Below are 25,703 nucleotides of genomic sequence, written 5' to 3'. Positions count from 1 at the left end.
CCTGTACGAGTATATTACTCTCGATCATATTCCCATTTTAGTTGAAACTGTACTTTTTGTGCCGTAACAACGGAGACCGGTTGGTACAAGTTTAGAGCGATCCGTGATCACAGTTTTATCAAAGAGAATCGAGGATATTGTAAAGGATTACTGACAAAATAAAAATGTGTAGTCACACACGTCACACAGCTCAGTATATTAAAGACTACTATCGCCATATGGCCACTCCTGCTTCCCGCTGAAAGTGCCGCCTTTCGGTTACCACACAGTTACCGCCTATCAAAACCGAACAGTCGACCTGTCATATTTCACTCATACAAGCATAGTACGCGTTCACCTACACGAGCTTAGACTGTGTGCTAGGAACGCGCCTCTTTCACATATTTGATTGCCAGTCCGAGGTGTGGTCACAGTGTATAATGTATATACTGCCCTCTCTCGACTCAGGGTTCAAACTTATGAACCTCCGTTTTGACAATGTGGCTCATATTCTTAACTGGATATGTGTTCAAATTGTCAAATATTAATTCTTCATGTTATTTGCATACACACAACAAAACCAATGTGTAAAATTTAATTGTAAATGCAAGTGTTTTGTAAAAAAAAATTTTTTAGGTTTTAGTTTTAGCAGTAGGGTTTTAGTGCCACGTATGTATGTAGATCTAAAATACAATTTTAAAGTGTCTTTTGTGTGTGTGTTCTCAAACTTAATGAGTATATTGAAGCTTTTGAAAAGTATGTAAACAAAAGGTTATTGACCTTAACCCGCTACTATTTCGTAACTCGCCCCACAAAAGCTCTCCATCGATTCTCCTTAATGAATCCTCATACAAAACCCACCTTTTTTTGCCTGGTCATTATCTCAGGGCAGTAGAGTCCAGTTTTACGTCATAAGCGGCGAGTGATAGGCACAAACGTTTAAAAAGGTTGACATTTTCTTGGGTCAATGAACTTTTCTATTATTATGAAATTTCTTTGACTTAGTCAAATGCTTTGTTCCTTTGAAATTTTTAATGTTCTTTTTCCTACTTTAGTAAAGAAAAATTACCTTACACTTACATGATTTATTTTTAAAATGGTCATTGTCATTGCATAGGTATATTTTAAGGTTCAGTCCAGGAAGACAATTTCAACTAAGGTACAGCGGGGCATATCCCGACTGGGGGGGCAATTGTAACTGATCCATTTTTTCCATTATTACACTATGAGTTCCACATGTATCCACTGAACACGCGTGCCATATTTAACCAGTGCGATATCGGATCGGATAATGTGAAAACGCACTAATAATGTAAACAATGTAAAACATAGGACAAATAGATTACTCAAAATTATCCGCAATTGTTCCCGTGCTGTGTCTTAACTCATGTTGCTTAGAATTTAGATAAAGAATTAGACTGAATATCAAAGAAACTTAATATTTAGCAAATCAATAAGTAAATAAATTGGTTACTTTAACGATTATTTATAACAACATTCATCCTAAGAATCGTAGCTCAATTTTTTAGCACCACCTATTAAATACTATCACAACTACACTGATGATGCCTAGAATTATTTTTTTCAAAATGTGTATTGACATGATATCATGATATGAAAATAAAGAAGCATGTCATTTGTTCTTATAAAAAATAAAAACACGCAAAAATATTTCGGGAAAATATGATTTTGGCCACTTCCAGGCTACGAAACACTCGAAACAGCGCCATATAGGTTTAAGCCTAAGCTACCATCCACACTCATAAGACGCATGTCTTGCGGCGCGCAACGGACGTCTCCGCCACGCCGCCTGAATTTGGCGGCGGCGTGGCGCGCGCCGCGTCGCCTGGGGGCGCGTCTTACGTCCTTCCTATACAAAATGTACTGAGGAGACGTTTTTTGAATTACATTCAGGCGGCGTGGCGGAGACGTCCGTTGCGCGCCGCGAGACACGCGACGCCTAAGTGGGGACGCTGCCTAAAATGCCCATGCATTTCAGGGGTACGCTTTTTTGTGTGGGCTTTTTCTGCCCCGTATTATATGGTCCTTGGTGGAACTTAACTGCCAAACGAAATTGTCCACCTATACGTTATATTGCTTAAAATCTGTCAGAATATCTATGGGACTTTATATTTTACCAAATAAATACTTAACTAAATATGTATATGGTTTATATGGTTTTCTACAATATTTCAAAGTTATTTCGCAAAACTGGATCACACGAAAAATGGATGAAAAGAGTAAATATTTACTTTCCCAATCACAATACAAATAAACCCACAACCAATTGATCGCAAGTGGAATTTCATTAATTCAAATATTGAAGTTCCGAATAAAGTTTATAAGAATAAAGTAAATATGTATTTCGAAACTATTTATCTCGTTGGTTATCCGGAGTCAATATTGGTTCGTCGCCGTGGGAACCCGAATTTGGACATGTATAAACAACGATAAGAGTTTAGATCCTATTGCCGCTACAATCTGCGCATTTTTTTAATGAATGACTTCTAGGAAGATTTGGCCAGTGACATTTTTTTTCTTAACGCTACAATTGTCTGCACATTTTTTTTAATGCGTGAGTTCTAGGACTTTTTGGCCAATGACAATGACAATTTTTTCTTTTTTTTTTGTGGTGACACAGGACTCGCGAAGGATACTGGCGAATGATCATGTGCATATCTGACGCCATCGGTTTCTTAGTAGCCTTAGTGCGATTTCACATTATCCGATCCGATATGGGATGTAGGAAGGATGACAAGGGCAAAAATCAAAGATGGCGCCTGTAATGAATAGATATCGTTATCGGTCTTATGTACATCCGATATCGGATCGGATAATGTGAAAACGAACTTATGCGACACCCACGGGATGAGATGGGGTGGTGATATTCTTTTCTGATGCTGATGCTGGTACCACACGGCACAATGCCCAATAGCTACTGTAGTTTCGCGGCAAACTTTCAGTTAGATATCTAAGTAACTGCTGAGAACTCTCTCAACAGAATTTCTTTGAGTTCTACAAGTCTACATCTCATTGACGCCGATGCCAACCTTATACATATAAATATCCCATATCAGTCACAACCAAAATCAGTCGTATCGTCACACTATCGTCGCACTATCGCAGCGTTATCGTTGCGGAAGCGCAGCGGTACGGCGTTTCGCTTATTTTTGCTGCGCGCGTTCCCACGCTCCGTATCTGGTTTCCGGACGTTTAATTTTAACTCGCTGATTTGACTTATGCGTCATTTGAATATGTTGCAAATCAATTGTTATCGTAGTTTATAGGAAAATAAAATATATGGAGAGTTCACAGTCCATCAACACTTTAAAGTCAACTAATAGGCAACTTGACTGTAGTTAAAATAAAATATTTTATACCATGGACGAAATAAAGCATCCGGTAACTATAAGAAAACATGGACGATTTCATATAAATTCCATATTAGCAAGTCGTTCAAATTCGTTTGACAGTTCTTAAAAAAAAGAAGCTGATTTGACTAGGAGGCAAGTAGCCTATTCATCCATGCGAGTATTAGGCCCATTGGGTCGTTTTCGGTCCGCTGAAAAAAAAAACGGTGCTATGCGTGTAATTCACGACACGGAGACGCGTAGCTTTCTATTTAGACGCGTTAAAATTACTAGGACAATGAGCGGTAACCTCAAGTAGTTTTATTATTATTATAAATGGGCTTACTCTTGGCCACAGACTAGCCAAAGGCAGACGTGGCCTACGATGGAGTGAGCTCGCCCAGAAGATGCCTATTCTGGTCCACCCTATTTTTGAAGGTTGCCGGGTTATATGAGCTCGGAAATATAGTTCAGAACTAAAACGAAATGTAGGCATATATGATGGTCTATCCTCGTGGATCCCTGCCAATTTTTTGTGTTTTTGAAGAAGGCTATAGGTGTGCCAAATTGCCAATAAGCTATGTTCCACAATAAACGCAGCAAAAATATCTGAAACGATCTTATGCGTATCTACAACAGTCAAGTGTTTTCGTCTGCGCATGCTCGAACGAACGATGCTCTCTAGGCTTGTGCCGTTTCGTACGTTGATCGGAGCGCTCCGATCTCGTCCAATCGCTCCCACGAACTAGTTCGCTCTTTTAGGTCTTTTGCTCATTTAGTTCAGCCAGACCAGCGACCACTGCGGTCGGAAAGATCAGAACGAATGGGACCGAATAGTGTCAAAATGATACGAATAGTCCACAGATAGTAACACTCCGGGACGAAAGGTTGTAAGTAACCGAAGTTTAATATGAAAACTTGACTTTTTTTGTTGCTCTGCTAAGTAGCTCTCGCTCTCGGTCGGCGCAGTCACACATTCGTTCTCGATCCAAACCGCTCGCGCTCGCCGATCCTATACTGAACTAAATGAGCAAAGACCGATTCTCAGACCACGGAAAGATTCAGTTCATTTCGGTCATTGATGGGATTTTATTCCTAACAGTTCATAGTTCGTGAACGACACAAGCCTAATGCTCTCTCAAGACTTTTCAGAACACTAAGTAAAAACGAAGCTTAATATGGTAAACATGTAAGATTAACTATACATGTAAGCAAAGTTGCCGTAAATGTCAAGTTACTAGAAATATGGCTCTTTATCGACGTTATCGCTACAAAGTAGAGCAATTATGAGGTCTACCGGTTAGCTCAGGATTTGAGAGATTTTTAATTACATATCAACCCATAGCCTCCCCTTCAAAGTACCACATAATTAACCAATCTGGTCCCACCGCGAGCTAGTAAACTATAAGCTATTGGCTATAAAAACGAACAAAAGATAATCACTCCCGCGTAAATAAAAGAGACACGGCGATGTTTATATTTAGTTACTCGCCCAGCGGTGAGCTTTCAATATCGCCGTGTCTCTTTTATTTGCACGGGAGTGCTTATCTTTTGTTCGTTTTTATAGCCGATAGTTCATAGCTTACTAGCTCACGGTGGGACCAGTGCCTTAGGCAAAGCCTGACCAGAAATATATGACTAAGGTACAGCGAAGCAAATGTAACTGGTCCATTTTTCCATGTTTTACAATGTTTGCATTATTAAATAAATAGTGTCCACAGGTTATGTACGGTAGGCGTGTTCAGTTGATACATGTAGAACTCAACATCATAGTGTAATAATGGAAAAACTGGATCAGTTACAATTGCCGCTCAGTCGAGATTTGCCCCGCTGTGCTTTATTGTCAAGAAGACGCTGTTATACCATAAATTAAATATAACCAGATCATACCATCCCATACATTAAAATGCGACCGCCTACGAACGCGCTTACACTCCACCACACATAGATGGCGCCACAAAAAATGCCTTGTTGCCACAGATTATTTGTAGATTGGCATTAAGTGTCAATGCCGAGCCGTAAATCTATGTCAAAAGTGACACTTAACGCCATCTACAAGTATAATCGAAAGCTACAAGACATTTTTTTTGTGGCGCCATCTATGTGTGGTGGAGTGTAAGCGCGGTCTTAGGCGGTCGCATTTTAATGTATGGGATGGTATGATCTTGTTATATTTAATTTATGGTTATACTGATGTATGCGGGAACATATAGTATGAAGAAAATAGTTCTAATGAAATTCCGCAAGATGGCGCGTAGTCATATATTTCTGCTCAGGCTTTATATATAAAAATGCTGATGTACTCCCGTTGATATATCGCGTTTGGCGACATGTTTCGAGTCATATGGATGGAGACCCATCATCAGGCACTATTTACGCGACACAACTATGATACACGAGACTGAAACCTTGTAAGTAACCACAAGCCAAAAAGTCTGGCACACATGTATAAAGTAAGTAATCCAAATATGTACAATAGTGAAGTGTGCAAAATGTACTCGCAGTACCAAGAAAATATAGGGAAGATAAGCTGTTTAGTAAATATAAGATCCGGTTAAACAGCTTAAAAAACTTGTCATTCGCTCATAGTTCACTCTTTAGGCAGATTTGTATTATTTTTGTTATATTTATAGACGGTCAAGCGAATGTTTGAAAAACCCCCGACCGCGACATAATAGACCGATTTTCATGAAACATGGCTAAGAACACTCCCGACTAACTCAGCTTTCCGACAAAAAAACTAAATCTAAATCGGTTCATCCGTTCGGGAGCTACGATGCCACAGACGGACACACACACACAAACAGACAGAGATACAAACAGACAGACAGACAGACATACACGTCAAACTTATAACATTATTGCGTCGGGGTGTTATAAGTTTGACGTAAAATTAGTAAAATTTTCTATGGGACCATAAACTTTCGCCCCTTCATTTTTCAAATTTGCCGCAATTTGACTTCTTTATACTCGTAGTTATCGCGATGACTCAAAATGAGTCTTGGCTTGGCCTTCAAGTCCTTCAACACAAGAGCACACCACTTTACTCGGTCTAGAGCTATATCGCGCCAGCTTTCGCCAACGCCGAGTTCACGGAGATTTGCCTCCAATCCGCCCAAAGATATTTCGGATGACTAAGCTTTATATAATATTTACACTGCCAAAGAGTTTATCTTAATACTATCGTACAGTATGGCCACTCCAGCTCCGCGCTGAAAGTGCCCCCCGCCCGCTCTCGGTTACCTCACAGTAACCGCCCGTCGAAAACGCGACCAGTTGACCTGTCAATCCTGTCATATCTCAGTCATACAAGCATGGTACGCGAGCTTAGACTGTGTGCTAGGAACGCGCCTCTTTCATATATTTGATCGCCAGTGTCCGAGATGTGGTATAGGTGACATCCATATAATAACTGCAGCTGCGCTTATTCACAAGTTTCGGCCAATTTAAACTGTCAAAAAGTCTTGTCTGCATACTGCTTGTTCCAAGTTTAAAATTTAAGGAACCAGTTCCTTTGCAAAGTTATTCAGGTAAGCGGCGAAACGTGGAACTAAAAAACCGGCCAAGAGCGTGTCGGGCCACGCACAGTGTAGGGTTCCGTAGTTTTCCGTATTTTTCTCAAAAACTACTGAACCTATCAAGTTTAAAACAATTTTCCTAGAAAGTTTTTATAAAGATCTACTATTGTGATTTTTTTCATATTTTTTGAACATAGGGTTCAAAAGTTAGAGAGGGGGGGGGGGGGGGGACGCACTTTTTTTTCCTTTAGAAGCGATTATTTCCGAAAATATTAATATTATCAAAAAACGATCTTAGTAAACCCTTCTTCATTTTTTAATACCTATCCAACAATATATCACACGTTGGGGTTGGAATGAAAAAAAATATCCGCCCCCACTTTACATGTAGGGGGGGTACCCTAATAAAACATTTTTTTCCATTTTTTATTTTTGCACTTTGTTGGCGTGATTGATATACATATTGGTACCAAATTTCAGCTTTCTAGTGCTTACGGTTACTGAGATTATCCGCGGACGGACGGACGGACGGACGGACGGACGGACGGACGGACGGACGGACGGACGGACGGACGGACGGACGGACAGACAGACATGTCAGCCGCATACGCCGTAGCCATAGGAGAATCAGGCAACTGACTAATGTTGAGACAGCTCGCCTAGTGTATCATAGTTATTTTCACAGTGTAATGTCATACGGTATTCTGGTTTGGGGCAAAGCAGCTGACATACAGACTATCTTTGTATTACAAAAGAGAGCCATTCGTTCTATTTACAACTTAGGAACACGTGAATCAGTAAGAGAACTCTTCAAAGAAATTAATATCTTAACTGTAGCTTCCCAATACATTTATGATAGTATAATTTATGTTGTTAAGAATTTAGACTGTTTCACTAAGAATTCTGATATCCATAATTATAACACTAGAAACAAAAATAAGCTTGCCATAAAGAAGTTTCGTGTCCGTAAAGTACAGAAGTCATTTGTTGGGCAATGCATTCATTTTTATAATAAGTTACCTGACACTGCTTTGAGATTACCCCTCCCAGCTCTTAAGAACTACTTAAAAAAATCATTGATGTTAAAGGCTTATTACAGAGTCGAGGACTATTTGACAGACAAACATGCATGGCCCGAACCAGAAACTACAAAAAACGAATAGCAATTAAAATAATTGTATTATGTATAGAGGACACAGTTCAGATAAGAAAGCACATCAAATATTTTATATTTTATGTTGTGTAGGTAAATTACATATTTAATGATATTGAGATTCATATTATCTTTTTCTTCTATGACAATTTGATATGTTTTCTCTGAAGAAGAACGACGTATTATTAAGCAATAATATAATTTATTGAAATTGATTTCCATAGAGTACCTAGTCTGTTCATATTCTTTGATGAATACTTTTGCATGTTAAATTGTATGTTGTTATTTAATGCATGTTAATTATAAGATGTAATGTTTTGAAAAGAAGTTGCCCGCCGAGTTTCTTGCCGGTCCCATAGTGGATACCCCCCTCCCAACTGAGGGGGGACTGAAATCTTCTCGAGGCTGAGGCGTAGGGTTAGAGCCGGCGTAGCTTTATTTGACGTTCATATGCGCATTGTAATATGCCTACTTGAAATAAATATTTCATTTTCATTTCATTTTCATTTTCATTTTCATGGCGAAACTATAAGGGTTCCTAGTTGACTACGGAACCCTAAAAATCGTTTTATACAAACTTACTTGTAGCTCGTAAGTAAAGCGCATGTTTTAACTGCAAATGTAAGTTTGTTCGCGTGCCGAACAAGATAAGCGCATTTGTGCTGTAATTCTTTTCGCTGCTAAAGTAACAGCGTTTTGGAAGAATTTTATATTGAATAGTGACCTTGAAAACAATTAAATAAGCTAATACTACTTACTAGTCATATATAGTTTGCTTTAAACTATAAACAAGCTATAGGAATTGGTGTTTTACAACTGTAAGTCAAAGTTTGCAATAAAATATTTGTCAAAAAATATTGATTGAATCTTAGCTGTAATTTGAAAAGAACACGGAATCGATATGAAACCAGCCCCTCTAGCACAACTTATCTTGTCGCGCGCGAGTCTATACTTGAAATCGTTGATGTATGGACTCGCGCGCGATAAGGCAAGTTGAGCTAAAGGGTCTGATGTAAGGACGCTCTAGTGCATAATCTTAAACTAAATAATATTCGATTCAATCCCGTTTGAAATCAAAAATATTTTCTTTAACGTATCTTTAAAAGTGACACTCTGATTAAGTTACCATAATACCAACAGCTGTTTGACATATTTCTGTAATTTACAACTAAAAATCAGTTTTCTTACTTACTCTCAATCCGGTTATAACAGTACAGGGACGGATGTTGTAAATCCATTTCCTCTATTACCTCCCCTCCGTTACTAACACAATAAACCAGTTTAACTATGAACTATCACCTAGTTTTATTAGTACTAAGATAGGGGTCTAAATATACTGTCGTTGGTGTAAATCGGGTCATTTACGATGATGCGCAGATCTGACAAATCTAATCTCTAATACTATGGCTAATACGAGCGAAAATATGCGTCTTTGTGGGTAAAACAATCTTTAAGTGTCAATGTTCCGTAAAAGTTGCTAATTTACTATTTCACTACACCAATTTATTTCTGAACTAAGACTTGCTTATTTACTATTGAGCTAATGATTTAAATACGCTGTAAAGTCATGAAATAAAACTATGGAAACGGATTAAATCGCGTATAATGAATTCAGAATTCATCCCGTCGTTTCGAATACTTTACAGCATTCGTGGTCAACGGGTGACGCTGACGGGGAGTTTTATTTCATGAGTAACTATCGCGGTAACCGAAGACAATATTATACGCTGTAAAGTATTAAAATTTTTTACGAAGTGATAGTGCGACAACGAGTGATGCGAGGAGAACTGTGTCAGCCAATAATTTGAGCGAATCCTATACTCGAGTACAGTCACATTGTTCTTGTACGTATATTTGCACAAAACGGAAACTGTAAAAAACGAAGCGCCACAAACGAGCTAATTGTAAAACATCGATTCAATCGATACCTCATATCCGCTCGATTCGGGTGGTCCTCGCGCTGATGGATGCGATCCGAATCGATACCATCGATACGAATCGGATCGGATGCCAGATCGACATATTGATTTTACAGCTTCCGTTGCTACTGTATACACACGTCTATAATGTGAAGAAAAAAAACTAAAGCTAGTCTATGGCCCATAAAAAAAGCAATTAAAAAAGGGGCTTTACATATCGTACGATCCATCATATCGCAAAGGTCTTAGATAATGTTTTGATGACAATCTCATGAAAGTCATAGCAGTATAGGTTCGTTAGGTTGCTTCAACGCCCAAATTGCCTAAAATCTTTGTCAACTGAATTTGCGATTAATGTTGGAAAATCAGGAGCCCTGCATACACTGTCTACCTCGCCGACTAAATAGAATAACAACAAAACAATAGGTAATAGATTTTGATTGGTCATTAATATATTCCTTAATAAACACTTAATTCAACTGACAATGCCTTTATTATCATAATTTAAGTTCTGAGTACTTCATTGCACGTCATAATTTGTCTCGTTTAGAATGTACCTCACGAAATACTGCCAACCGTCATGCACAGAAAAATGCAACACGACGAACTTATAACCATGAATATTATGATCAAATCATCCTTCTTGCGTTATCCCGGCAATCGCCACGGCTAGTGAGAGCCTGGGGTCCGCTTTGACAACTAATCCCAAAATTTGGCGTAGACACTAGTTTTACGAAAGCGACTGCCATTTGACCTTCCATCCCGAAGGGTAATTTAAATTTTGTCACTATCTCTTTGCTCTAAAACTACTATAACTTACCTATGTTTGTACTACTACATGTTTCGCTGCGTAACGAGGAGCACTTTCATTGAGCACGCGCTGCTCCTCGTTACGGAGCGAAGCATTTCGAGCGATCTTCGGTAATTTTTCGTGAGTTAGCCGATGTTACATGTTTAATATGTCAGTATCTCACGGTAGTTTTATGTTTGTACTGTATGTGTTTAATAAAATGCATAATGAACTAACATATTGCATATTGTTGCAGGTTTCGTGTCTTGCTCGCCCTCCCCTTGCAAGAACGGGGGCACGTGTTTGTCGACGTCACGGGGAGAATTCTTCTGCAAGTAAGTGGTCTTGTTGTTGACTATGTTGTGCTAAAAGTATGTAAACATTGAAAACTACTTAATTAATTTCTGGCCCCATAGCCGAATGGCATTTCTGCAACGCGAAACGCCGCAGAAATGTAGTCTGGCTCTGTCGCGCCAATACGCAAGTGCGATAGAGATAGATATTATCTTGAGCGCGTGTGCATTCGGCTACGGACCCTGAGGCCTGATCATTATATTCTTGCCCCTAAAACGTGTACAAATACATGAAACAAATAGTAGAAATTGCCTATATAAATTAAACTGAAAATTGTTGCAATATTACAAGGAAAGTGGCGCCCTCATTTCATTTCTGCTAGTATAAAAATAATTAAAAAAAAGCCATAATTCTCGGTCGAGATAAGAAGAAGCTACTGAGCGTATTAAATTTATTGTAGCACACAGTATTTATTTACTAAAGTACCAATAATGTTATCCTGATTTCTGTTATTACTTCGTACTTTGTTTTCATGCTTTTAGCACGAAGGAATATCGTCACTACTTTGAAAAAATCTCGTATCTCATGCTTTTCCTCAAAGTTAAAACGCAGTAAGTCTATATGCATTCCATACATACTTACTACTACAATTTTCTTTTCATTGACAGACGAAGATACAATTTTTTTTTAAAGTAGTGACGATATTGTTTATCCCATATGTGCTCAACACTTTTTTTTCCTATTTCTTGAGGTGATAACCTCATTCTCCTATTTATTAGAGTAGTAGCGTGTTTTTAGCTGTGGGTCGAAAACGACCCTATGGACATATATGGGTTAAGATAGGGTGAGTATGAGTATGAGTATACATATCAGGTATTTAACTTAAGCAGACTGCAATGCGAACGTTTTCAGGGAGAATATTTTACCATCTGCATCGACTTAGGCTGTAAAGGATTCGAAATTTTCGAAACTTGGATAACCTAAAGAACAACTTCATATTTGAAAATGAACTATTTTGCCACTGGATTTATAATGGCTATAATTATTAATTATGTTTCTTTCAAAATGGTTTCCAAATTACTTATATATTTCCGCGCGACCTGTTAGCAATCGATACAAACTATTACAAACGGCTCCCGATGACGGTTACGCGCCCCTACGATCCTTATGCACGCGTGCGCGCATTGATCCGTGCACACTGCGCACCGGTTAATATAGGATCGCCATTCGCTACAGATCGTTCTTTCCTTATTATGTATGCTTTTATATTAATTTATATTTCGGGGACTTCTAAAATGGCTCTAACGATTTAGACATAATTAATGACAATACGTGGTTCACTCGAAAAGTTTTGAGATAAGTACAAAGAAACTGTTGATGATATTTTTACTATTTTTTTTGAAAATACCCATCTCCGTCATTGTTTATACAAAGTTCCATTCGTCTTGAAAAATTGATCTACCTAGGTCATATGACTGAAATTGACTATTCTTAGAAAACATGTTTTTTAGCTTCATGTATTTTCCAAGCAAGCTTGCTTTCATGTATTTTCCAAGCAAAATATTATCAATTCTTGGTAAGACTTGACATACTTTTATGAATGATATTCCCATATTCTATATTTATTTAATAATATTTGTAATAATCAAAACTGAACAGGCATCTTCTGGGCGAGCTCGCTCCATCGTGGGCCACATTGCCTTTATAAAAGAAAATATATTATTATTTTATCGAATTTAATTTGTTCAAAGGTTTTTCGATACAAAAGAAAATTTACTTTATTTACTTACCGTTTTTATTGTTATTGTTCAAATCAAGTTAAATGTGACACATTTCGCGCTTTGAAATAAATTTTGCAGACAAATGTAAAAAGGATGAAAAACCAAAATACTATGTTACGAGTATGAACATTATGAACGCACGGCACGGGCCAGGGCGCAGTGTACACTGCCCTACACTTGTGTGCGTCGCGTCGCGTACATGTGTATCGCGCACGTGTGTGTGTGTGGGACAGATGTGCCCGCTCCCTATCAAGAAGCACTGTAATGAGTTTTTTATAATGTCGACACTTATTCCGAATTAAATAGTGTAACTGTACCGGGCTGTTTAAGTTTAATAATCTAGCTATAGTAGCTATACAATTGAAGTTATTAGTCATTTCATAACGTTTCAATACAATCATTTAGACGTGAATATTGAATAGTCAAGTAACTTTTGAACTCACGTTTTTCCTACAAATTTTGAAATACGAACAAACTTTCCAGGTAGGTAGGTTTAAAAAGCCTAGTTTAAAAAGTAGTAACGCATTTTCAGATCAAATAAATACGGTTGCCAAAAATTTTATTATAATCTTCAAAAGTCTTCATTTATTGGAATTCTAAGTTCTGTACATTTAAAATTCAAAGACATGCTCGCTCCATCGCCACGTCTTCGCCTTGGCTAATTAATCTGTGGCCATAGGTAAGGCCGTTTATAGTTAAAAAAAAAACCGGTCAAGTGCGAGTTGGACTCGCCCACCGAGGGTTCCGTACAAACTTTCAAACTCCCCAGTTAAAATAATCTCATGTTTTCACATAACTCTAACGACTTGACTAGAAGACAAAAGTATAGGTACTAATGAGCATTATTGTGTATAGCGCCATCTCTCGGTGAATTCGCTAACTAATTTGCGCGACCATAGTATGTTGGTTTTTCAGGGATTATTCTTTATAATGTCAACCGATTTAAACAATTTTTACTTTATTGGCTTTATTGGAAAGAAGATGATTTACGTAACATCTCGTATTAATTTGAAGTACTATATACATCCGCAAAGGAGGGTAAATTAAAAGTAAAAATCTGAAAAGGTTTTTGTGAATTAAAAAATAAGTTTTCAAGATACAAACACGATTATATTTTTCCTGTAATATTTAGCATAAAACCAATGTTTCCTAAAATTTTCATAATTTTTCGTTGGTAAACTTCGGAGATAAGGGGGGGAACGGTATTTTTTTTTACATTTTCCTTCAAAATTCTTTTTTTTTTTTCACAACAAAAAAATTATAAAAAATAGTTTATTTACGTTCAATTTAAGCTCTTTCTAACGATACCCCACTTGACCTAGTAACTTGAAATTTACAGTTTGCCCCCCTTTCATTTTGGCCATTTTCTACAATTAAAATTAATAAATTTAAAAAAATTATACCTTCTATTTGTAGAGGTTCACAATGTTCACAACTATTCCAAATTTCAAGTTGATAGCATTAGTAGTTCTCGAGATATTTAGGAATGTGACAGACGGACAGACAGACGGACAGAGTCGCACCATAAGGGTTCCTGTTGTACCTTTTTGGTACGGAACCCTAAAAAAATATATTTGGAATCCCAGCCTAGGCCGTCCAAGTTCGCTCAAATTTACCTATTACACTCAGAGTGAAAAGATATAACTGAACCCAAAGACACCTTTACAGAAATGGTTAGAATTTAAAGCGCCACCTATGACCAAGTTACATAACTCGTCACCTTAACGTCATATAAATGCATGGTAGCGACTATGAGAGTATCACTTCTCACGCTGTTGCGCGAATGTAGCCCCTAGCGCATAAGCAAGTGAGTTTGCGCAATAATTTTATGCATCATGTGCTCTGTATTCGTAGCTTTTTGCAGTAATGTTATATGTGTCGTTTGGCATAATACGTTTTCTAAATTGTACTTTGTTGGCGCGACCCAAAATGAGTCTTGGCCTCCAAGAGCACGCCACTTTACACAGTCAAAATTAAAAAAAAAAATAATAATTTTGTGCGCCTTTGATTTTCTCTGCTTCGGCTAAAATTTTGTTGAATAAAATATTCAGTCGAACCGAACGATATACGGTTACACCCACTATACACCCCGTTTGACCACCCCGGTGCCATATATATATACATTATTAGATTTTGTATATGGATACGTTTTGGAAAAGGATTCCGTCACTTTTTCCTAACTTTCCAAATATTACAGCACATGGTACTTAAATGGATAAAACTTAAACATTTTTCTTATATCAAAGACATACGGTATAAATAATATACAACATTTAATGTGTTTTCTCGACTGGCCCTATTATTATTGTGATAGGGTTAAGACGTGATTCCATTATAAATGGGCAAGGGCGTATTTCTACAAGTACAATCGGTAACACAAGTGTTTTGAGTTTTTGAGCACTTTTTACACCAATGTGGAATTGTGGATGAGAATATCAGATCCATTATATGCTCTATTTTTTTGATACTTTTAGGTAACTATACAACAAACTACAATTTAATTTACTATCATTAAAACGCGCACAAGGGAGATTTTGGCATTCTCAATGACGATAAACATTTAAAAAGTAGCTCTATGCAAAGAATTACGGATTAATTTACAAGTCTGTTGTCACCTTAGGAGATACATACAATAGTTTAAAGTCAAAAATATCTCAAGAATAAGACATTTAGTTAATACATTAATCCAGTCTTCGGTCTCACAGACATTATAATAATCGCCATAATTTCGGCGAAAGCCGGAAATGCGTTTAGAAAAATTATACGTACATTATTGCAGAGGCCGGGAAAAAGCAATTTGTGGATGTTTTGAATTTTGAATGCTGCGAAGTCTAAAATATAAAAGGTATAAACAATACAGTCTGAAGTTCTCGGTCTAGAAATCAGGAAAATAAGACCTTGTTTTTTTTTAGATTGAATAAAAACTTCCCCTAATATTTTAGCTATAATAATAACATCATTGAGCCTACATGTCTCACTGCACACTGCACAGGCCTCGCCTCGTCTCATGCTGAGAGGGCTCGAGTTATAGTCCCCACGCAAGCCCAATACGGATTGGGGACTTCACACACACCTTTAAATTCCTTCGCAGATGTATGCAGGTTTCCTCACGATATTCATTAAATTGAATATCCATACTAATATTATAAATGGGAAAGTGTGTGTGCCTGTCTGTCAGTCTTTCACGGCAAAACGGAGCGTCGAATTGACGTGATTTTTTAAGTGGAGATAGTTGAATTGATGGAGAGTGACATAGGCTACGTTTCGTGTCTTTCTAACGCGAGCGAAGCCGCGTGCAAAAGCTAGTATGAGCATATTGGAGAAAAGTAATATGAATTATTCTATCAATCCTAATTGACTTGTGTTCTCGATTGTACCTTTCCTATAATTCCCCGCCATTACGAAATCGATTCTTTGATTGTTTTAAATCGTCGTTTTCGATGCTTTGTTAGATTATAGGTCGAGTACTGCACATTATATTACAAGAAGGAATTCATGACATGTTTTGGTACCATTCAAAAAAAAAAAAGAATAAATAAATAGAATAAACTTTTTTTTTGTAACAGCTTTGTATGTAATTTTGTAATTATAACTAAACCGTATTATGATGTCATGTGAGTAAAGGTTGAACACTCCAAAAATGGGGCACACTTAAATGTTTATTATAAAAAATATATAATAAATAAATAAAAGATGTTTGGTTTAAATATGAGCAAATTTAATGTATTTTAAATGAAAACCATAATTAGTCAAGGTTTCTCGACGAATAAGCCCTCGATCGTACTTTTCTTCGAACACGACTCATAAGAGTTTTACTCCAATATTCCTCGATAGGCCGGAGTTCTAGGCAATTTAGTGGATAGCTATATTTCGGTACCACGGCTACACCATTTGCTTTGTACAACTCCATGACAGGTTTCGCGTAGTAACACCTGGCAAGGTCTGGCCAAAATAAAGGCCAGGAGTGGTGTTTCTTAAAAAACGGAAGCAACCGCTCTTGTAAGTACTCTTTTTGATAGATGCTGCCGTTTATTGTTCCGGTAGTGACAAAAGAGCTGCTTCTTTTCCCGCAACTGCAAATTGCCTGCTAAACTAGGTTTTTTTTTGGAAACTTATATCTTTTTTATTTATCAGGCTTTGGGAGCTCCTGTGCTATTTTTGCTAGTATAAAAATCTTGGCCAAGGATTTGTTAGAATTCGGATTTTATGTAAGTTTCGCCGTCCATCAGAACGCAGTCAAATTTTGTTAGTAAATTTTCGTATATTTTCTCGATCGAGTTTTTGCTATTGAATTCTGCCTTGCATTCCGATCTGGTGCCGTTTTGTGCTTTAAAACTTCTTAGCCCTGCTCTACGTTTCACCTTTTGACCATACGATTGGAACATCTTTACTTTTTAGCCACGTCACGAGGTAACATCATACAATTTGAAGCAAATATCCTTAAGATGCGTTCCTTCTTTTTTTTATCCTTTGTACCCTGCAACCCACCAATTCCTGGCTTTCGTTCTAAAGTTAGGCGTTCCCGAAACCTTTTCAATATGCAACAAACAGTGGATTGTGGAAATTTTAATCTTTTACCCACATCCCTGTAGCTGAGTTTTGGATTTTTTGTGTTTTCGTGCAAAATAAGTTCACGTTGTTTCAGTTGCCTGTTCGATATCGCTACATATATAAATCTTTCACAAAAGTAACTGATATATTTAAAAACTATACTTTTTTACGATTTATTTGGCACCAAAAAAAATTCTATACCTTTTATTACAACGAAGCAGCAAATGAATTTATATGCCTCAGTTTTGGCGTGTTCAACCCTTATACCTATAATAGAGGTATACTTAGGATAGATACTATTTTAATATCTTAAAGTTTGAGGTTAGTTGAAAAAAAGCAAAAAAATATCTTATACTTTTAAACGAGCAATTCTTGTATATTTATTTATTTATTTATTTATATATTTATTTACACTGACGATCTCGGAAACCGCTCTAACGATTTCGCTGAAATTTGTTATGTGGGGGTTTTTGGGGATGAAAAATCGGTCTAACTTATCCTTAGGTCCCGGAAAACGCGAATTTTCGAGTTTTCATGCGTTTTTCTTCGCGCGCCATCTCGTGTGCAGTAGTTGTACTGTTAAGACAGAATTCTTTCGGTCGATGTAAGTACTATTTATTGCAAACACTAGATGGCGACACAGGTCAAGGCTAAAACGATTAGAAAAATCCCAGATATTAATTAATAATATGACTAAAAAAAAATATAGTTTTTTTTCTGCCGTCCAGCGGACCGATCGTTTGTGAGTCCCTAAGGAACAAACCATTTTAGTTAATACATAATAATAGGTTTTTTATATGTTTTATATTGTTTTGTAAGTGTTTTTTTTTTTACTTTTATACTATATTGTAAAAAACCTAGCCTAAGAGAAAAGATAAATAAATGATTGTAATACATAATAATAGTTCAACTTGTTATTTAATTGCAAAACGCAGTACATTGATCTGGTCTGAATTGGCCGCGACCGTCGCCTACGTCCATTAACGCCACTCGTCCAAATGACACACATCCTCTACATAGCGAGCTCAACCATTTTACTAGTCTATCTATAATGTTAAAGAAAAAAAATCTAATTTAAATATATAAATACACGTACTTCCTAAGAAAAATCTCCCAGTAGCCAATTTCACAATAGACAATTGTCGCCTGACAGTGACACTTCGCTTTTCATTGCCTGCTCAACAAGGAAATATTGACGCTCAGTAATAAGTTTCATCTAATGATCTGTAGCTGATCCTCGCTATCTGGGATTTTACTTTTTTTTGTTAGCCTGCGTTAGTGTCCCACTGCTGGACAAAGGCCTCCCCTCTCTTCCTCCACTCGACCCTATCACTCGCATTTGCCCACCAGTTGGGATAAAAATTTTCCAGGTCGTCGCACCATCTCCTTTTTGGTCTGTCTGAACCCCGACCTACACCATCTATGTATTTATTGCTTTATTCATCAAAAAATACATCAATCCCTTTTGCAGTGCGTGAAAACCGTTGCAACGCAACTCATTCCTATATCCGTGTATTTTTAAAACTAAATCTCACTTAAATTACAAACGTACGGTAAAAAAGCATAACCTTGTGTTCTAAAATGTTTTTCCGAGAACATGTGTCGCTTGTACCCACGACCTTACGTCACGAAATGGACCAACGAGCTGGTGGAACACAACGTTGTATAGTGGTCAGATGTTTGACGCTTATACGACTTTTTGGCGAGGAGAAACGGCCTGACAATGTTACATTATTATTTAGTGATATAGCTTATGGAGTCGTGGTTAGTGTAGCACTTTTTTAACCTAGACTTTTGTGTTTCGTCGCACCAAGTAATCTTTAATGTCAGATTTCTAGACAATGGTGGGCAAAATCCGGCCCGCGAAAGGATTGGTCTTCAGCATTGTAGTTAAAATGTGTGGTAAATCTGGCCCTCCTCTTCAAATTCCTTCAAATTTAGCCCCGTAATGACAAAAGTTTGCCCTCAACTGGTTCATGATCATGATATTCCCTCAACATGTCAATATGTTGCATTTATTCAAATGGGTGCAACTAAAGCTTATTCGGAAATTGTCTGGTGACAATGAGGAGGCACACTCAAAGATGACAGATGGCGCCAATCTATAGTCCATACATGAGAATGAGAAGATGATGTTTTTCTATCTCTCACTTATGAATGATAGTGACATGCCTAGATACTTGCACAGGCGCCGTCTGGCGGGATAAAATGTCAGTGTGCCTCCTCATTGTCACTATTGTGAAATAATACAATTCTAACAAGTCGATTATAAGACCCTAGAGAATGAAGGACACCAAAAACAACATGGACATTTGAAACAACATCGGATTGAACACAGATTACACAGACTTTCACGCGGCCCTAAAACGGCTAAACCTGGGATTTAGTTATAAATTACTGTTTCGCCATAGACATTAAGCTTCGCGACAATGTTGCGTAACTTTGAGCTTTGCTTTATTTAATAAAACATGGTTTGTGACAGTTACACTAAAGTACAATCATATTTAGTAAGTACTAAATATATTATCATTTATCAACATTCATTGATTATCCGATCCGATATCGTATGTAGGAAGTATGTCGAAGACAATAATCAGAAATGGCGCCTTTAAATAGGATATCGGTCGTACATTTTATATCGGATATAAATTACAACTTACTTACATAGTCATTAATAATGCACAGATAAGTTGCTGCGTTTTATTTTAAGGTCATTTTGGTTTTTATCAGAGAATTGTAACATTTATATGAAATTGAAGAATAAATTAAGAATTTGACGACCGGTCTGGCTCAGTCGGTAGTGATCCTGACTGCTGAGCTGCGGTTCTGGGTTCGAATCCCGGTAAGGGCATTTATTTGTGTGATGAGCACAGATATTTTGTTCCTGAGTCATGGATGTTTTCTATGTATATAAGTATGTATTTATCTATTTAAGTATGTATATCGTCGCTTAGCACCCATATACAAGTTTTGCTTAGTTTGGGGCTAAGTTGATCTGTGTAAGGTGTCCCCCAATATTTATTTATTTATAATATACACATAAATATTTCATACTCACTTCAACACTTTAAAAAAGACGTGCGTTTTTTAACAGTGTACCTATACCTTCTACAGAACTTTCAATTGATACCTACTCTTGAAGAAATTTTGCCCCCTTTTGCTCATAGTTTCCATTCACACAATTTCACAGACAGTTGGTTTAACCCTCAAATCATCAGATCATTGTCATCATAACCCATATGCGTTAGGGGTGGCACATGGAGGGTGCAAACAAAATTTTATTGTACACTTTGACACCCCTCGGACACGGTACGGATCGAATGGATTTTATCGATTTTTGTAACATGTAGTTTTAGGAAACCCTATTGATTTGGACATGTACCGTACACGTACAGTCAACCAATTGGAACATTTGGAACCTTCTAGGCCACTCTACAACTATGTCAAAATGACAAGCAGTAAAAGATTTTTTACAATCTGATTTATAACGTCACTATGACATAGTTCTACAGTGGCCTAGGGTTCCAATTGGTTGACTGTACGTGTACGTTTTTAATACATGTAAAAGATTATTATAATTTCAGACAATTTCTCTTACGCGCTTGCTTGCATTGCGCACGACACAGCCATGCTATGACGGCTAAACGCTTTTTTTTTACCTAGATGCAAGACTTTTAAGCCAAGCGGCTAACTAGTAGCTATTGACCCTATTGCATCTTTATTTTTTAGCGTTATAAATATAGTCAGTCAGTTTTTGACAGATACAATGATTACCTACTTTTACTTAGGGCCACTTGCTCCACCCACTTAACTCAAGGTTAGTGGGCTGTCAACTGTCAAATTCCATGTAAAATGGTGGGTTAACCTCGGGTTAACTCTCCATTTTCGTTGTTGCAAGTGGCACTTATAGATTGTAGACGTGGTTACCGAAACTCTGGTATCATTTTGATTTTTTTTCTTTTTTAGACCTTAAGAACAGAAACGTATCGTCAGGACATGCACTCAACTGCTATTAGACAAATGCGTTTATAATTCGGGGTAAAGAAATGCATTAGTTTAATAAGCTACCTTGTTACACCGATAGAAAAAATGACACTTTTAGAGTTCCGTGGTCATATTCCGATTTGAAGTTCTGACAACATGTTCATTCTTCTAGCCGTACAAGTCGTACAACTATAAAAAGTAGTGACCTCACTACTACACATACTATGCATTTTTATTTTTAAATGTTTTTAAATAAATTACCAAATTAATTACCAAATTAGATCATACCAAAAAGCTTTTAAAGCACATTCTCTACAGACTGCAATGACTTGAAAATTTACCCTACTTCTTCTTTAGTGCAGTACAAAAGTAACAATTTTTATAGATCTACCTTTCTGATATTCAAAAGTCAAAACACTACAGTTACTTTATCTATGCCGAACTATGTAACATAACACCAACTCGCACTTGACCGTGGCATGTTTGACTTAGTTCCAAAAGCAATGGCCGCCACTTCCTTAGCAAGATGACTGGTCGGAGCGTGAGAACATATTATACAAGTGCTCTGGGATCTTAGGTAACAGTAAATAAGTTACTTATCAACAATAATTTTACTCAAGTAACAAGGGAACAAAAGATGATAGTCCGTTTAATACAGTAGTAACGGCATAATACTGCCTTCGCTTGACGTTCTGAAGAGCGAATCGACGGTTCCGCGTGTGGCGTCGACGACGGTACGATTTTCGCCGTACCTTCGTCCGAAATTGCAAATAACAGTAGTATTTAAGATCACACTTGTTGCTAACACTTTTATTATTAATTATTCTGTGGCATGTCCTACACACCGCATTGTAGGGTCCCCCCACATCTAGCGCCTAGCGAGCGTCGCGTCGGGCCAACTGTATGGAAAAAGACGCCGCGTCTACGTCGCGTCGACGCGGCGTCAGGCTTTGCCCATACAGTTGGCCCGATGCGATGCTCGCGAGACGCTAGATGTGGGGGGACCCTTAGTCTGAAGCTGTGTCAATGATTCGCCCCTTGGACGACTTTGCGTTATGGCATGAGATATTTTGCTACTAATGGAGATTCTACAGTACAGAGTTAAAAATGTTTCACCTCTTTCCGAAGTGCTGAGAATTGTGATAGCCGTCAACAACTCTGCATAAGTATCTGCCATCCAAATTTCCATGCCATTCGCTATCTAAAGTTCGTTTTAAGTATAATTTGTGCTATACCTAATATAACAGAAACTTGTACCACTTTAGTATCTTGAAACTACAGAGAATGTAACCACTACTCCTTATGTATCTTGTTATTAAGCATATCATTATTTCGCATAACTGATTTCGTATAATGCTAATGCATGTGCCTTGAAACCCTCGCAACGCTCAAGATTCCACTTTTTAACCACTCGCTACGCTCGCGGTTCAATATTGGAGTCATCCGCTTGCTCGGGTATCAGTATCGGCACGTGCGATCAGTGAAAATCTGAACGATGAAATAATATTATTTAAATACTATCCATTTTCAATTTCTTTAGTAAGGTACAGCGGAGCAAATCTAGACTAAAGGGCAATTGTAACTAATCCATTTTTTCCATTATTACACTATTTCCATTATTCCATTATTACATGTATCCACTGAACAGGCTTACTACATAACTGGCAGACACTCTATTTTCTGAAAAACACTTATGAAAAACGAAAAAACTTAATATGTAATGTATAAATAAAATAAAGACTCCTTAACTCAAATAATCTTTTTAATTTAAGATTAGCAGATGAGTTCATAAATGCATGTGTGTTTCTTAAAAATAAACAGTTTTTTAAATAATGCAAACATTGTAAAACATGGAAGAAATTGACCAGTTACATTTGCCCCCCACTCGAGATTTGCCCCGCTGTACCTTACTTACCCCTATTTTTTTCATGCTTAAAAAGTGAGACAGTATAAAATTAAACACTCAAAATCGAGCGCTCGAAATTGGAAAATCAACCCCTGATTGATCCAATCGCTTGCTTCATACAGTTAGTAAGTATGGCAATTCATTTTAGGATAATTAAAGTTATACGAAATAATAGTATGCGAATTTCAATTATGCAGATTCATTGTTATGCGAATTAAGAATTATGCATTTTTAATATTATGCTTATTCAATGTTATGAACAATTATGTTATGCCAAATCTGTTATGGGAATTCAAATTATGCGAATTAATGATAGGCGAAATAGAGGGCACCCGAGAATACCCTTGAAGCATAGTCAGATCCGTTACCGATGCAGCCTGTACCAACAAGTTCCGTTTTACGCCATAAACTTTTCGAGAACCGCGCCAACAAATGATTCTAATTAGTGTAACAGGTTTTTAATTCAACAAAACGAAACATGAGCGCGGTAGGTATTCCGGAATAAATGTACTCGCGTCCCGCGGAAGACACTGATTTAAAACTGGACGAGGCAATTTGGCTCCGCATGTATTTCTTTAATGCACTTAATAAGGCAAAAGTCGCCTTTTTGGTGTGACTACCAACACTAAAAAATGTTTTTTTTTCAATATAAAACGTAGAAGAGTTGAATTAAGGGTGAATATCGAATGTTGATTGAGCTTGTGCGATGTAGGAACGTATGTGGTAGCGTTAATACGATCATGTTACGTTGAATTGAAGTTTACACTTAATGATGGTACTGTCCACTTTTAGAACGCAACTGGTGTTCCATGGGAATAAATCGCTAAAAGGTTACTCGACACTAAAAGCGGGATAATTCTTGTTAAAGTGCAACGTAAAATTGTAGAAAATAAACGAGGTCGTCTCATCCTAAGTAATAGTCACATTTTTAACGTGTAATGCTTTAAATATGGCATTAATTTTATTTACATATTGTAAATATACAATTTTATGACGAGTGTTTAAATAAAAAACGCTTTAAATATATCAAAACCTCAATATCGAGTCCAGTCCAGTCCATATTATTCATAATACTCCATTTATGCGTTTTAGAACTGCAGCCGGTCAAAAACCGCGACTCCAAGCTCGCGGCGTAAAAAAAAACTTTGAAAGTCTTCGTCAATTTAGCTAAAGGCGGGTCGAATAATTCTATAGGAATGTAGTGCGTGTGTTCGTGGTACTATCTGTGGAACCGGTTTTGCGAATTTGAAACAATGGTCGTCTTGCGTGGAACGAAACGCCGTATGTTCTTTTGATTTACGTTTATTTTTAGCGTTTTGGTTTCAAATTTGTGACTCCAACAGTTCCGACAATGCATCAGTGGCATAGAATGAACGGCGTAATCCATTAATATTTTAATCTCAGAATATATGCTTTAATATTTTCGTATAAATTATTTATATATGCTTCATAGTAATGTGCAATATCAATAAATATGAATTCCTTAGACGATGCACATTCTTCTCGGATGGTTTAAAACAATCAGTAAAACCTTGTCTATGATTTCAAAAAGTGGCAAAATTAGAAAATGTTAAATGATCGAGAAAATTTTCTCGCCTTTTTCTAATGTGACACTTGTTTGATCGGCTATACCAAAATATTTAAAATTATCGATTTTACTTGATTTTAGTAAAATTGTTTGTCAGACTATAAATTTTTGCTTATTATTACTGGCACAATAACTATTTTTTTAATTTCGTGTTTCATACAGTCGAAATTCCATTTTCAAATTAACCGCGCCCGCGCCCGCAAGACCAGAGACAATGTACGTCATTTTTAATCGCTCGAGACGGAACAGATCCGCGCGTTGATTGCTCGCAACACCTAACCAATGAATAATAAACGCGAATGTATTGAACCGTGAGTTTGTGCAATAAATTGTGAGATACAATCTGCGCGACCGAGCTTGCGGCTTATGCCGTATAGCTTGGTATAATGTAATAAAGGAGTTGGTTAGGCTGGGCTTATTCTGCAGTTTTATTTCGGTTTAAAGATATTTATTTGTCTCAAAAGAAATATTACATTTCACTTATTGAGATAAGTATATACAATTGTAATAATTAAATTATGCTACTGAACATCAATATTTAGTAGTACAAAATTTATAGATAATTATGGATTTCATTATGACATTATTAGGGTAATAACAAAATTGACACATTAATAAATACTTAACAGATAGGTAATAAACTAGTTAAAGCAACTTAGCAGACAATAATTTCTTGCAATGTTTTTATGTCTAAAATTCTAAATGCATGATTGCAAACATGTGGCGGGTAAGCGGCGAATCCTTTGTTGCCGAGGTTCGAGCTCGATAACGTGTTGCTGTTTACCAGGGTCGGATTTAGGTTGCTGGAATATTACTTAAAATGTATGTTTTTAGTTTATTTTTGAAAATAGTTAATGTTCGTGAATTTTTTATTTCTAAAGGTAAATCAT

The 25,703-nt window shown here is 37.0% G+C and overlaps 1 protein-coding gene across 1 annotated transcript in view; it reads left to right on the top strand.

Annotated features, from left to right (window-relative positions):
• LOC125241645 (neurogenic locus Notch protein-like) overlaps positions 1-25,703 on the top strand; it is a 175,659-nt gene that overhangs the window by 44,416 nt on the left and 105,540 nt on the right. Inside the window, 1 exon segment of the mRNA XM_048150211.1 lies at positions 10,966-11,044. Within this exon segment, the coding sequence (XP_048006168.1) occupies positions 10,966-11,044 (79 nt within the window).

This window comes from Leguminivora glycinivorella, chromosome Z, assembly GCF_023078275.1.
Source record: "Leguminivora glycinivorella isolate SPB_JAAS2020 chromosome Z, LegGlyc_1.1, whole genome shotgun sequence".
NCBI lineage: Eukaryota > Metazoa > Arthropoda > Insecta > Lepidoptera > Tortricidae > Leguminivora > Leguminivora glycinivorella.
This window is presented reverse-complemented; position numbering and strand designations above follow the sequence as displayed.